Source organism: Maylandia zebra, linkage group LG2 (genome assembly GCF_041146795.1).
Source record: "Maylandia zebra isolate NMK-2024a linkage group LG2, Mzebra_GT3a, whole genome shotgun sequence".
Classification (NCBI taxonomy): domain Eukaryota; kingdom Metazoa; phylum Chordata; class Actinopteri; order Cichliformes; family Cichlidae; genus Maylandia; species Maylandia zebra.
This window is the reverse complement of record NC_135168.1, coordinates 33478023-33491215: the sequence shown is the minus strand read 5'-3', so window position 1 is coordinate 33491215 and position 13193 is coordinate 33478023. Positions and strand designations below refer to the sequence as shown.

General features: G+C 42.4%; 1 protein-coding gene across 9 annotated transcripts in view; it reads left to right on the top strand.

Moving 5' to 3' along the window:
- The window catches only part of tenm2a (teneurin transmembrane protein 2a), a 216847-nt gene that overhangs the window by 159215 nt on the left and 44439 nt on the right, over window positions 1-13193 (top strand). For all 9 annotated transcript variants that reach the window (XM_076891346.1, XM_076891339.1, XM_076891347.1 and 6 more), the window contains 2 exons: window positions 1834-2065; window positions 12955-13193. In XM_076891346.1, coding sequence (XP_076747461.1) covers window positions 1834-2065; window positions 12955-13193 — 471 coding nt within the window. The remainder of the gene's footprint in view (window positions 1-1833; window positions 2066-12954) is intronic.

The window sequence follows — 13193 nt, the reverse complement described above, 5'->3', positions numbered from 1 at the left end:
AGGTTTATCTTAAAGTGCTTTACATTTCAGCAAAGGAACACAAGGAAAATGCAAATAAAAGGAAGATGAAAGAGAAACAATCCTTAACAAGAAATAGGGCAGTATAGGAAGGAGGAGGAGGAGGGAAGTACACGAAATAAACCCCACCGCATGCTTTAATATCAATTTACGTGCAGAGTTTATGATAGAGAAGGATGGCCTTTCGGGCTGTGTTGTGGCTGCATGTATGCGGGTGATTGCATGCACGCATGTGTATCTGTTTCTCCCAAGAGCATCTTTGCACGCACAAACAGATGTTTAGCGTCTCTCCTGTGTAGCAGAGGTCAGGCCCCATCTTTTTTCCCCCAGTCTCCTTCCCCCTTCTCGCCCCTTCTCTCCTTTCACGAGCATCTGTTCTCCAGCCACGGCGGTGACACCTGCATCCCCGCAGTATCGCAGAGGAATCAGGTCACCTCGCAAACTGGTTGTCATTACAACGGGAGTTGCAAGCAAGCCGGGTTCCCCTTAAACACACATTCAGGAGAACAAAGAAAGATGCATTTGCATAATGTAGATGCAAAATGCATTCGTCTTCTGATTTGGTTTCTATCTGTCAAAAGTCGTCACCCCCCCCCCCCCCCCCCCCCTCCCTCCGCCACACACACACACGTGAACAGGCAAATATGAAAGCGGAAGAACAGACAGGAGAGTTCAGCACATCCACACTTCTCCCTTCCTCTCGCACGCTGTTTCTTTTCTTATCAAATCCAAGAGAAGATGACATATGGAGGAGGGCAAGTGTGATCACGCAGCTTGACAAAGCAGTTGCTTTTTTGTTGTTTTCACCCCACACATATGTGTGTGCACGTGCTCCAAACTTTGATCAATTGGAGAAAGACGACGCACCAAGTAAACAGTCTCATGTATCTCCATACTCAGTAATGATGAAAGTCTGATGCGTGGCATCGATGAATGAAATAGCAAACGATGTCGTAAAGCTGCGTGAAGCATAAATGACGTGCAGGTTTTGCACTGTCATGATATGTAATTTTTTAAGCAGCTGGCAACAAAAAAAGTATGTTAAGATCTCCTGTACCGTATAGTATGTGGTTTATTGATTTTCCCGTGCAAACCCACACACACGCACGATGAAGATGGGCTCAAATCCCCCACTGATTCATGGAAAGAGGGAGAGGGGGAGGGGGAGAGAACTGTGATGTGTGAATGGGTGTTCTCGTCTGAGTCATCCGGGTTTGTTTTTCAGCTCTCTCACTCAACAGTCCATTAGCTCATTGTTGGAAGGGCTGGTATTGGATTCTAGCTGACATGTTCCCCCAAGTCTGAGAGCAAGAGATGAGGGCGCACGCTGTGCTGAGTGCTCTAATATTGCTCACACGCATCTTTTTGCTACTTGGGGGGAAAAAGAAAACTGGAGAGAAAACGTAAAAGTGAGACAAGGAGAGAGAGGAGTGGATAAAAATGAAGATGGACAAAATGGAGAAAAACGTGAATCAAAATGTAAGAAGATGATTATCAAATTCCACGTATCTGTTGAGCTGGAATTTCCTTCTCAAATAAGTTATCGACCGTTTGGAAAACATGAGACCTACTCCGAACCAAATGATTGCAGAGGCAAAAGTAGTACATAATGGAATGATAATGAAGTTATTTGCAAGCTGAAGAGCTTTGCTTTTGACATACTGCGAAATAATCACCAAATATCAAATAACATTTCTGTTCTACTTTTGGGTTTGTAGCATTTTGGAACCGAGTCCTTGATCCCTTTGATCTGAGACTCTATTTTCACACAGAAGTGTTTTTCTTAAATTCGTCTCTGTGCTTGTTTTCTTCCAGGGGCTGCCAACCACCAGAGTCAGACCACGCTACGACCTCCACTGCCCCCTCCACACAACCACCACACTTTGTCCCACCAGTCTGCCAACAGCCTGAACAGAAACACCCTGAGAGGCGGACGAAACCCCATTCACGCACCCGCTCCGGGGACGGGAGATGGTCCGACCACCCCTGAGTCTGTCCAGTTACAAGACAGCTGGGTGCTTAACAGTAACGTGCCGCTGGAGACCAGGTCAGAGTATATATTTTCTGTTTTGTTTTGGATTGTTTTTCTGTTGACGGGTTTACCTGACGCTGATATTTGGAGCCACTTACAGTAAGCACAGCAGTTGAATAAGCCTTGAGTAATCAATAGTGAGGAATGAAAGGTCAGATCCATTCAGCAACATTTCTGTAAGCTCAGTGTGGCGGTGTCAGACAGAAATGTTAGAAGAGAAAGAAAGAAGCTGTGGTGTATTTGGCCATGATGTAAAATAACAACTATTCACTCACTAGGACTTACACTAAAAATGAAAGAATACTTAAGAACTTAAAAAGGAAGGAAATTAGGGAACTGGGAACAAATCAATGGAAGGTCTTGGCAGACTAGCAAAAAAAATATTAGACTTCATGGGCCATGGACACTTTTCAAACTATGTCCTCTTGAAATAAATGGTGCTGTAACCTAAGTGATGAAGTGACTATTTAGTAAGCTGCTGTGGCTGACAAGCTAACTGGTAACAGAGTGTCTTAATAACACTGGCTATCTCTAGCCAGTAATAAGCTGTCGAAGCTTTTTTGCCGTGGCAACTGCTGGTAAGCTTTTGGGAGCCTTTTAAATAGTCTGTGTTTAACTGTGAGTTAATGATACGGCAGCCCTGAGAGGTCAAACACACTGGAGCTTAAGAAAAAAACACAATGGAAATATAAAATGACACATTGGAAGTATAAAAAAACAAAATCTCACAAAACACAACAGAAGCGTTTCTGGGGACACAATAACGTGACGGATCAGCGGAAGTGAAAGGAAGCAAAGCATGCAAAGGACTGCAATGAGACATGCTTACAGGAAGCGGAGGATGTGTAGGGTAGTGTGTGTTTGCGTCACATAGAGCAGCGGTCCCCAACCTTTTTTGCGCCACGGACCGGTTTATGTCCAACAATATTTTCACAAACCAGCCTTTAAGGTGTTGCAGATAAATACAACAAAATAAAACCAGTACTGGTACCAAAAAAGGAAGATTTATTCATAACACAGGGGAAAAGACCCAGGAAAACAGAGTTAATTATAAATCGATAAAAAAATGACGATAATAAGCCCCAAAATCTGTAAATATTTATTATTTAAATATTTGCGTCCTTGTGTAAGAACAGAGACAATTAATATTAATTAATTAATAATAATTTGCTTAGGCTCCAGCTTAGTGGTTATTAGCAAATTATTAGCAACATTCCACTTAACCATTCATCAGCTGCTTTTTCTTGAAATCTACATATAAATAAATCAAAAACTTTTGTATTTTTTAAAATATTTTGGACCAATAACAACAACAAAAAAAATCTACCCATCCCAGCTTTAAAATGAAAGGTCCACTTTGACATCGCCATTCCTTTAAAGGTCAGCAAAGCTTTTAACACCGAAAAGTGGAAAAGTAAAATGTAGACACTTCTCCAGCTGTAACACAAACCTATCACAGTCAGAATATTCATTAACTCCAGTCTACAAAGCTGTGTTCACCAAGCCTAAAAAGAATCCACGTTTTAAAACGTGATCTAAGCCTGCGAAATTTCATTACAAACTCCACCTCAGAGCGCTGTACAAACTACTCTGCCTTCACAAGTGAAACCACTTATTGCAATTGCACTGGAATTAACTGACCCTGTATTTGCTCTTAAAATGCTGCTTTGATCTTTGTCCCTTGTTATTTTTTGTTATTTAACACCCACCTAACACCAATTTATTTTTTAATTCAACAAATCACTGATTGTCTCCGCCATGATGAGTTTGTATATTTAGCATTCTTGTTATAAATGTTATGGAACCCTGAGATATGGATATCAGTTCATAGGCACTGTGAGAGTGGAGCACATGCATGAATTGTCTGAATAATAAAGTTCAGCTAATTGTCTCTTAAACGTTCATAATTAGGTCCATAATATGTTGCACAAAGATACAATTTCTGTATTTTTTCCTCTTTTATACCAACACAATGGATTTTAAGTCAAATATATGATCAAAGTGCACACTAGCAAGGGTTTTACAACGTTTCGCATTAACTTTGAGACATTTTCAGTCCCAGAAATAATTGTGTGTTTGTGACAAACATCATCATGACCAGACAAGTCCTGTTCTCTTACAGACATAATAGCTGAATGTTGAATTTGCATTTTATAGTTTTGTCACTATCAACAGATATCAGTGCAAATATGGTTGCCATGATTAGGTTGAACAAAACAAAATGAACCTATCAAAGAGATAGGAACAACTTTAGGAGTGGCCAAATCAACAGTTTGGTACATCTGGCACCAAAAAGGCCTGGGAGACCACAAGTACAGTGCACAATCACAGAATTATTTCCATGATTAAGAAAAAAATAAGGTGTAAAACTCTGATTATACTCAAGAAGAAGAAGACCAGATGAGCCAGAAAACAGCTCAGGTACACCCGTAACATGGATAATGACCCATATACAGGAAAAGTCTTCAATGGCAAAGTCAGTCGTTTGTTCTCAGCCAAAAAGAGAATTCTCTTGATCTTAATAAGTATTGAAATTGAATTCAAAGAGACCCACGCAACAGAAGGTGGCTGCAAGAGCATCTCAGTGGAGGACACACAGCGTTTATGTGCCGTCCACAGTTCTAAACTTCAAGCAGTCACTGACTGCAAAGGATTTCCATCCAAGTAGTAATAACTATGCTTGTATTTAAAATTGTTAGTTTCTCAGTTTGAGCCTCTGAAAATGGGGGACTGTGTTTAAAAATTACTGTCATTCCTAAGCAGTTAATGCAAAATGTTTGTAAAAGCCCCAGAATTAAAATTGAAAGTCTGCACTTTAATCGCTTATTGATTGTATGCTTTAAAAACCCATTGTGGTGACGTACAGAAGCAAAACTACAAAATGTGTCTCTTTGTCCAAGGAATTATGGACCTAACTGTATCTGCACTGTTTTAGTTCCCAAAGCAACCACGATCTCACACATTTCCATTATTTCTAAACCAGTATATGAACCTTTAAATGAAAAGCCAATGGCTCCAGGCTGTGATTCATAAAAGTGTGCTGCTCAGTTTCCTTCTCTACCTCATCCCCAAACAGGACGCCTTACAAAAGAGTATTATGCATGCAACCTGGAGTGAAGAAGCAGGAAATACAAACCTTTTCACACACTCTACACATGTGGGGGAGGGGGGGGGGGGGGGTCAGTACACAAAGAACACTTACCAGGAAAACAGAGCATTCATGCAGGGTATTACTATTCATGAAGCATGGCAGTGAGAGGGAGACTGCCTGCATGCTTGTTCCCATGCGCGTGGTCAGTCTCCGAGCATTTACTCTGCAAGCTGTACTTGTGTTTCTCCTGCTGGGTGCTGAGGCTTCCAGCACTGATGGGCCTGGATAAACTCCCCAGAGCGTTGGACCTGTGCAGTATTTATGAGGCCTGGCTATGTTTAATTCATCCCCACTGATCTCAGGTCTATGCTCAACCTGTGCTCACACATTGTGCTTGTATGCATGATGGGTAGGAACAAGAATACGTACACCTTTAAAAAGAAGCTGTTTCAACTGGCAGTTTCTTCTTCTAGGCCTGCGTTGTTATGTTGACGTGACTGGCACAACATCACTCGAGATGAAGGACGATTTGTTTTTCTTGCAATTTCTGATCCAGTGATGTAGGATGAAAATAAAATCTATTTAAAGTTATAAATCCTTTATAACTTTATAAATCCTGACTGCTATCTTTGCAGATTTGAAGCGTCTCACACACACACGCCCACACTGTTGAGGCCTCTACAGTGCCAGTATTTGGTCATGTTCAGGTGGTGGGGTTTGGCATGGCTCAGAGCCTGTCGCTGTGAATGGAGCCCAGAGCAGCACAGAGAGTATTCCAGCTCCACCCTCCAGCCCAGATTGGGCCCTCCTCTCCAGTCCAGGCTATGGTGGAGGCTGGGTGTGCTGGCTTGAGCTGCTGGAGTTGCTGGAGCTCGTGATTGGGACGGAGCCAGCCAGGCAGAGCCAGCGAGTCACACCATCCCTGTGCTGGCAGAGCCTGTCCTCCATCTCATTATAACCTGCAGCTATAGGAAATGATGAGCAACCTGTTCATGTGAGGGGAGGGAGTGTATGTGTGTACGCTTGTGTGTGTATTTGCATCCAAGCATGTGTTTGTTTTTTGTTTTTTTAAAATCAGACTGCTCCCCACTGTAATCATATGTAAATCTTGGCATTTGTTGTCCACTCATTATGCATCGTGTGTGTGTGTGTGTGTGTGTGTGTGTGTGTGTGTGTGTGTGTGTGTGTGTGTGTGTGTGTGTGTGTGTGTGTGTGTGTGTGTTTGCGTGCGTGCGTGCGTGCGTGTGTGCGTGCACATGCGTTTTGGCTTGACCCGACAGTGTGACAGCGGTGAGAGGATGAAGATTGATCACCTAAGAACACCCCAGGGCTTGGATGACTGGCAGAGACAGAGAGAGATAGAAACAGACGAGGGGGGCAGGGGGGTGCGGTTATATAGCAAAGAAATATAAGTCAGGAGAGTGGGAGGTGAGAGGGCGGGGGAATGTGGAAAGGAATGGTTTACGGTAGAGGAGGGAGAGATAAAGAAGGAGAGAGAGGGAGAGAAATGAAGAGAGGTGGTGATTGAAGGAGATTGTTTTGGGGAGTGTGTGTGAGAGATAGAAAGGCAGAAGAGGGAGATTGAGGCCCGCAGAACATGGATACATTTACCCGTGTGAGATAAATGACTATAGATGGCTGGTGCCGCTGCGTGTGCGTGTGAATGAGAAACACAGAGACAGAATACATTTCTCTGTGTGAATGCGACCGCATGTGTGTGCTCGTGTGTGTGTGTGCGCACGATTTGTGTGAAAGCATCTGATTTCCAATCGCTCCCTCTGAGCCCCTATGGGTGGCTCATGCCAGGTTCAATCTCCGTGATCTCGGGATATTCCCTTGCACCCCGGCACGCTCCTCTGTGGGCCACAACCCTGGGGGGTGGCAGAATAAGATCACTGAGAGGGATGCGGCATCTCAATTTATCTGGAAGGAGCTGGAAAGGAAGGGGTGGACGTTACTACCGGTTACTTTCAAATGCATTACTGTGGGGACAGATACAAAGATGTTACCTGTTGGAACAACAACCGGTGAAGAAGAAGGAGGAGAGGCAGTATATCTGTTCCTAAATGATATATTGTAGGCACTACTGTAACAGGCACCGCTGTGTAACATCAGGTTTATTAATGACATGACCTCGTATTCATACATTAAAGCTACAAACTCAGTAATTTTTTAATGTTATTTAACAAAAACAAAAATGTTGTACTTCTAAATATACATTGATTAGTGTGTAATTACATCGTCCAACAAAATGACACATTCTCATACATAATCCATTAAAATACATAGGAGCATGCACCAGTTTGTTATTCCCCCAACATATTTGTTGGTCTTCCTCTTCACCTCAATGACAAGAACATATGCATAACATACTCATTAATTTCCAATATTGTCACAGTTACTTATTGTCAGCAGATTAGACAAACGACCATCTCCAGACAAAAGTCTGCTAAACAACAGCAGCAGCTGGTTATAAGCTAGCGTTATACCAGCTAATGTTATGCTCAAGTGTCCTAAAAATCACACTTTTAATCTGATAAACAAGTTTGATGTTTTATGACTTTTATCACTGAGTGTCCGAGTCCACTTCAAAGATAGTTTCACTAATGCTGGCCAACAGAAGCTAATAGCGGCTAACAGAAGCTAATAGCAGCTAACAGCAGCAAAAACAACAGCGCTTATCAACAGAAACGTTCAGCATATCCTAAGCAAGAAACAACTGTAATGTGATTGCCAAATTTTATACAGCAATGCATTACATTACTGCATTGCTGAAAAATTTTATGTGATTACAGTAATGCAATGATAATGAATTGCAAACACGTTCCACCCAACACTAGTAGTGCCATTTTACCCACAGAAGTTACCTCCTGCTGGCCATTAGAAAGAATGCAGTTTTAAGAGGCTAGAGGCTAAGTCCAGTTTTATGTAAAGTCAATGAATCAATGCCTAACTGGCTTCATTTAAAAAGGATCTCTCAAATGTTCCTTTAACAGAATTAAAAAATGGATAAAATCCCAGTACAGCGCCTAGTTTGCAAGGAAAAAAGAAAAATCTAAGATATATACATAATCTGCCTGGATTTTGCTTTTTATGAACATTAGAACTCTGAATTTTCCCCTCATCTGCACAACAATAAGCAAATGAATCCCAGTCTACTGTATCCATCTGCACACAATTTTTTCCTACGATCGTAGCAGGTAGCAATACTCACGACTCCGTCCTTGAGCATCTTCCTCTCCCTGGGCTCTTTGTTTCATTCTCAGATCTGACTGTTTTTCAGTCACCCCCATACCGTGTAGACCCCCGTTAATTGTTCTCTACATCTGATGATGACTCTGAAAGTGCTATGCTAAGCAACCGCATGTTTGTGAGAGCTGAGAATATGAAGAGCGTGCGTGTGTGCGGGCATGCAAAAAGCTTGTGTGTGTTTGTTCGCTCAAGGGGAATGCGAGCTTTGACTTCCTGCTAATTACCCAGCATGCTCTCTGTTCTGTGGTTAATTGTCCAGGTCCTCTTTTTCTCTCAATGGGGAGCGGGGTTGGAACGGAGTGAAAACACATCTTCTCATCTTCTCTCTGTCTTCTAATCTATAGCCTTTATCTCCATTGTCTATCCTTCCCCTCTTGTGTCACTGTTTGTTCCGCAAGGATGAAAATTAAACACTCGGTAGCACATACGGGGCAATCTCATGAAAGAATAACCACATAAATTTATATTTTACTGCGCGTGGGTGGGCGCCTGTGTGTGAGCCCGGGTAAATGTGTGTCAGTGTGTGAGTCAGTTTTGACTAATGTTCTGTATGGATGTGTGTTGCATATATAAGACAGAATGCATGACAGCGAGGTAGCGGTGGTTAAGGGAATCTCTGTCAGCTCTCTCTAATTATGTGTGACATTTCCACGCTGGACCCCTGTCAAAAACCCTACAATAGGCACACACAAAAGCACAAACACAAATACAAGCGTACACACGCACACACCCCAGCCTAATGATACAGAGTTGTGATTGCCGGCTGCCTGCTATGATAGAACCCCTCCATAGTCCTCAGCAACATAAATCAATGTCAATTACCTCCCCAGAGCACATTAGACACTTTCCATTCCTACTCGTAATTAGTATGGCCCATAGACATATTCCCATCCCACACCAAGCTCACAGCGGAGCTTCTGCACACAAACAACAAAGCCAGGGAATGAAATGATTTCACTGCTTAAGTTCAAACACATACCAGCACATCGAATCATACGCTTCGTGTGACACAGAATACAAACAGTTCAGCAGCTCACCCTCTCCTTGTGCTCACACGTGCATTATTTCAGTATCACCATTAATTACCGCTGGCCTTGCCATCACAGTGAGTCAGCAGCTGTGAAAATGAATTGAAACGAGCACATGAGCCGCTTGACCTTGGACGGCGCGCGTGTGTGTTTGAGCATATATGCATGCATGCCAGAGCATATAGGTTTATGCAATGCATAACAATGTGTTGATGTTGGTGAGAGTGAGAATGTGGTATTTTTAGACAATAACCTCTTTTTTTCTTTGGGTGTCATCGCCTCGTGGTCTTTCAGCCTCTATCTGTCTTCAGCTTTTTTCTCTCTCTTTTGCCTATTTTTTTTTTTCCTGGAGTCACAGGCCATACCTGACAGCTAAAAGAGAGGAACAAGGAGAGAAGCAATGGAAGAGGGAAAAAAATCCAGCAAGATAGCAGTCCAACAATCAGTGGCTTAAAATGATGAGAGAGAAAGAGAGAGACAAAGCACAGACTGGCTGAATAATTGATAGAGAGTGGAACAGCGCTCCCAAACTAAATCTTCATGCTCTGAGCACGTCACCTGGTTTTGCCAACTGTTTTCAGATGAGCGGACATGCTGTTATGAAACAGCAGCGATCAAAAGGATAGAAGACCACAAAGTGCAGTGAAACACCTTTTTAAACAGATCATCCAGTCCAGTAACAGTGGTGGGTTATTACTGGTCCCATTAGACTAGTCTGAAAAGAAGAGAGAGCAGGCTGCAGAAGAAAGAGGACAACTCAGACACACATCTGTGCAGGAATGAGTCATTTGTCATGGTGTGGAGGTAGAGAGAAAGCACGAGGCTGGGGACTTGGAATCTGCTTTACTCCAGCTTGTCAAAGAGAAACCCGGCAACCTTCTCAGTTTTTCGTGTTTTGTTTGACCGCATATGAAAGATAGACGGTCATGATGTTGCCCACTGATTTGTGGACTACTTTTGGCATTTTAGCCATCATTATCTTGGACTTTTGAAACCCCATGTGACCATATTTAAACTACAGGGTAGAGCTTTTGGTTTATCCATTATTCACCATTATATTAACTGGGATCAATTCAATTCAACTTTATTTATACAGTGCCAAATCACAACGACAGTCACCTCAAGGCACTTTACATTGTAAGGTAGACCCTACAATAATACATACAGAGAAAAAAAAAAAAATCATATAAAAATCATCACTTTGGTGACATTGTGAAGGAAAAACTCCCTTTTAACAGGAAGAAACCTCCGGCAGAAGCAGGCTCAGGGAGGGGCGGGACCATCTGCTGTGACCGGTTGGGGTGAGAGAAGGAAGACAGGATAAAGACATGCTGTGGAAGAGAGACAGAGATTAATAACAAGTATGACTCAGTGCTGAGAGGTCTATTAACACATAGTGAGTGAGAAAGGTGACTGAAGAAGAAATACTGGTAATGGTTAGCGAAAAAAACAGGTGAAAACCAAGGATACTGTATGCATACAGTAGCACCGATCTTAGCTAAAGCTACCCTTTATTTATTTATTTTGCTGTATTGACGAAGACTTAAAACCAGTGAATGAGACCATAAAGTCACCAGAAAATGTTTTCTGAGCTGATAAATCAAGTGGGTCATCGGGTAATTTTCTCATGGGCATCTTATATACACTCAGATATTCTTCTTTTAAAAATTATTTCAACATTATTACAGCAGCGTGGGATCATCTTGACAGAGAAAAGGCACAAAAGGCAGCCAACATCTAAAGAAGAGCTTTGAATGTCCTTCAAGAAGCCCGGGGAACTATTCCTGAAAACTTCTTAAAGAAATGTCAAGAAAGGTTGTCTAAGAGAGTTCATGCTGTGATGAAGAATAAAGGTGGTCATATACAGATCTTCAAGCTTGTTAGATATGCGCAAACTCTGTTTTTGCCTTATATGCTCTGTTTTAATTTATATTTGCATCTGTTTCCTATTTTACTAGTAAAACATCCAGAAATTAGGGGTTCAAGACTGGTTGGTTTGGGGTTTTTTCATGATTTATAAAGACTTAGTAGTAATTTGGTAGAAATTAGTTCTACCTCTTCATAATGCATTCCACCAAGTCACTGCTTAGTCCTGTGAATCTGGCCTGATTAGGCAGGAGATAAAATTAGAAGTCAGATTTTAAACAAACCCCTGGCTTTGCCAAACATTTAGGAAGAGAAAAACATACAAATTGTAAAATAATTACCCAAATCCTAAACTGTTGGCTTGTTTACTCCCCATCCTATTGTCTCGCCACTTTTTTGGCCTGTCAGAGTAATTATTTTTTGTGAGGATAATGTTATCCTAACAGAGAAGTTATGGAAATAGTTTAGCATTTGTAATAATCCAAAATTATCCATTAATCATGACAGAATGCTGAAAACCCAGACTCTAGGCCTCACACTGCATTTAGATGAAGTGACGGCCAAAAATTGTTTCCTCTCTTTGCAGAAATGTCTGTGTGGCCAAGGTTCATTATTCACAAGATAAAAGTAGGAGAGCATTCAGAGAGCATCTTCATATGTGCACACAAACACAGTAGCAAACACACAAACAAGCAAGTTCCACAAAAAGCTGGCACAAAAAGACTTTATTTTTCTGTTCAGTCATCTCTGAGGCAGTGGAGTGACCTTCTCTCCTCTCATAGATCACACTCACCTCACCTGAGGGCTTTGTTCTGTCATACCACCTGAGGTCTGCGTAGGGGCTGTGTGTGTGCATGCGTGCCACAAAAGATGTCACAAAGGTTTCACTGAAGTTCTTCTTCTTGTGTCCTTTAAAAGAGTCTTCAAGTGCAGTCTTTCTCCTTGCTATGGCGAAAGTGTTCTTTCAAGGTCAGATAACAAAAGAAAATCCGAAAGAAGAAAGGGACTTTTTTTTGTAGGAGGGGAACGAGGGAAGACATGATTATAGGAATAAAAAAGGGGGAGAAAGAAGAGGAATATTGGAGTGGTAGTGGAAAAGAAAAGATAAGACAAGAAATAGGAAAAGCAGCTGGGGTAGGGGGAGCAGCGAAAGAGTGAGCGGGTGAGCAGGTGCAGTGATAGCAGAGGATAATGGGTAATATGAGCAAAGGGATGATGGTTCAAATCCCCCTTTTATCCTCTCTCTGAGCTCTGACCCTACCTGGACAATGAGGACAGCAAAAGGGGGATGGCAGTGATCCTCTCCAGCCATTAAGGGCAGAAACAAGGCAAATTATAAGTGGGGTGAACAGAGGAGAAGCGAAGCCACAGAAGAAGGAAAAAAACAGGGCAGAGCAGGTGGAGGTTAAAAAGAGACCTCTGACTGGAACAGCACTGAATTGGAGACACAATCAGTTCAAGGATGTTAAAACCCATATGGCAGGAAGGGTTCATCGGAAAGTAAATTGGACAGAAGCTTGCACATATGCCCTGTCATCCAGACGGTGATTAGGTTATAGTTTGGTGTGTTTGCACTCAAGCAGAGCTTGTTTTAACCACTTACTTTATAAAGCGTCTTTCTGTGTGTGCTGACTTTTCTTTTTTTCACCCCTTTTTCTCATCTTCAGGCATTTTTTGTTCAAGACGTCGTCAGGGACCACCCCTCTCTTCAGTAGCTCCTCCCCCGGATACCCCCTGACCTCGGGAACAGTGTATTCTCCACCGCCTCGCCTGCTACCCAGAAACACCTTCTCCCGCTCAGCCTTCAAACTAAAGAAGCCGTCCAAGTACTGCAGCTGGAAATGTGCCGCGGTGACAGCCATCGCAGCCGCTGCCTTGCTGGCCATCCTGCTGTCTTACTTCATTG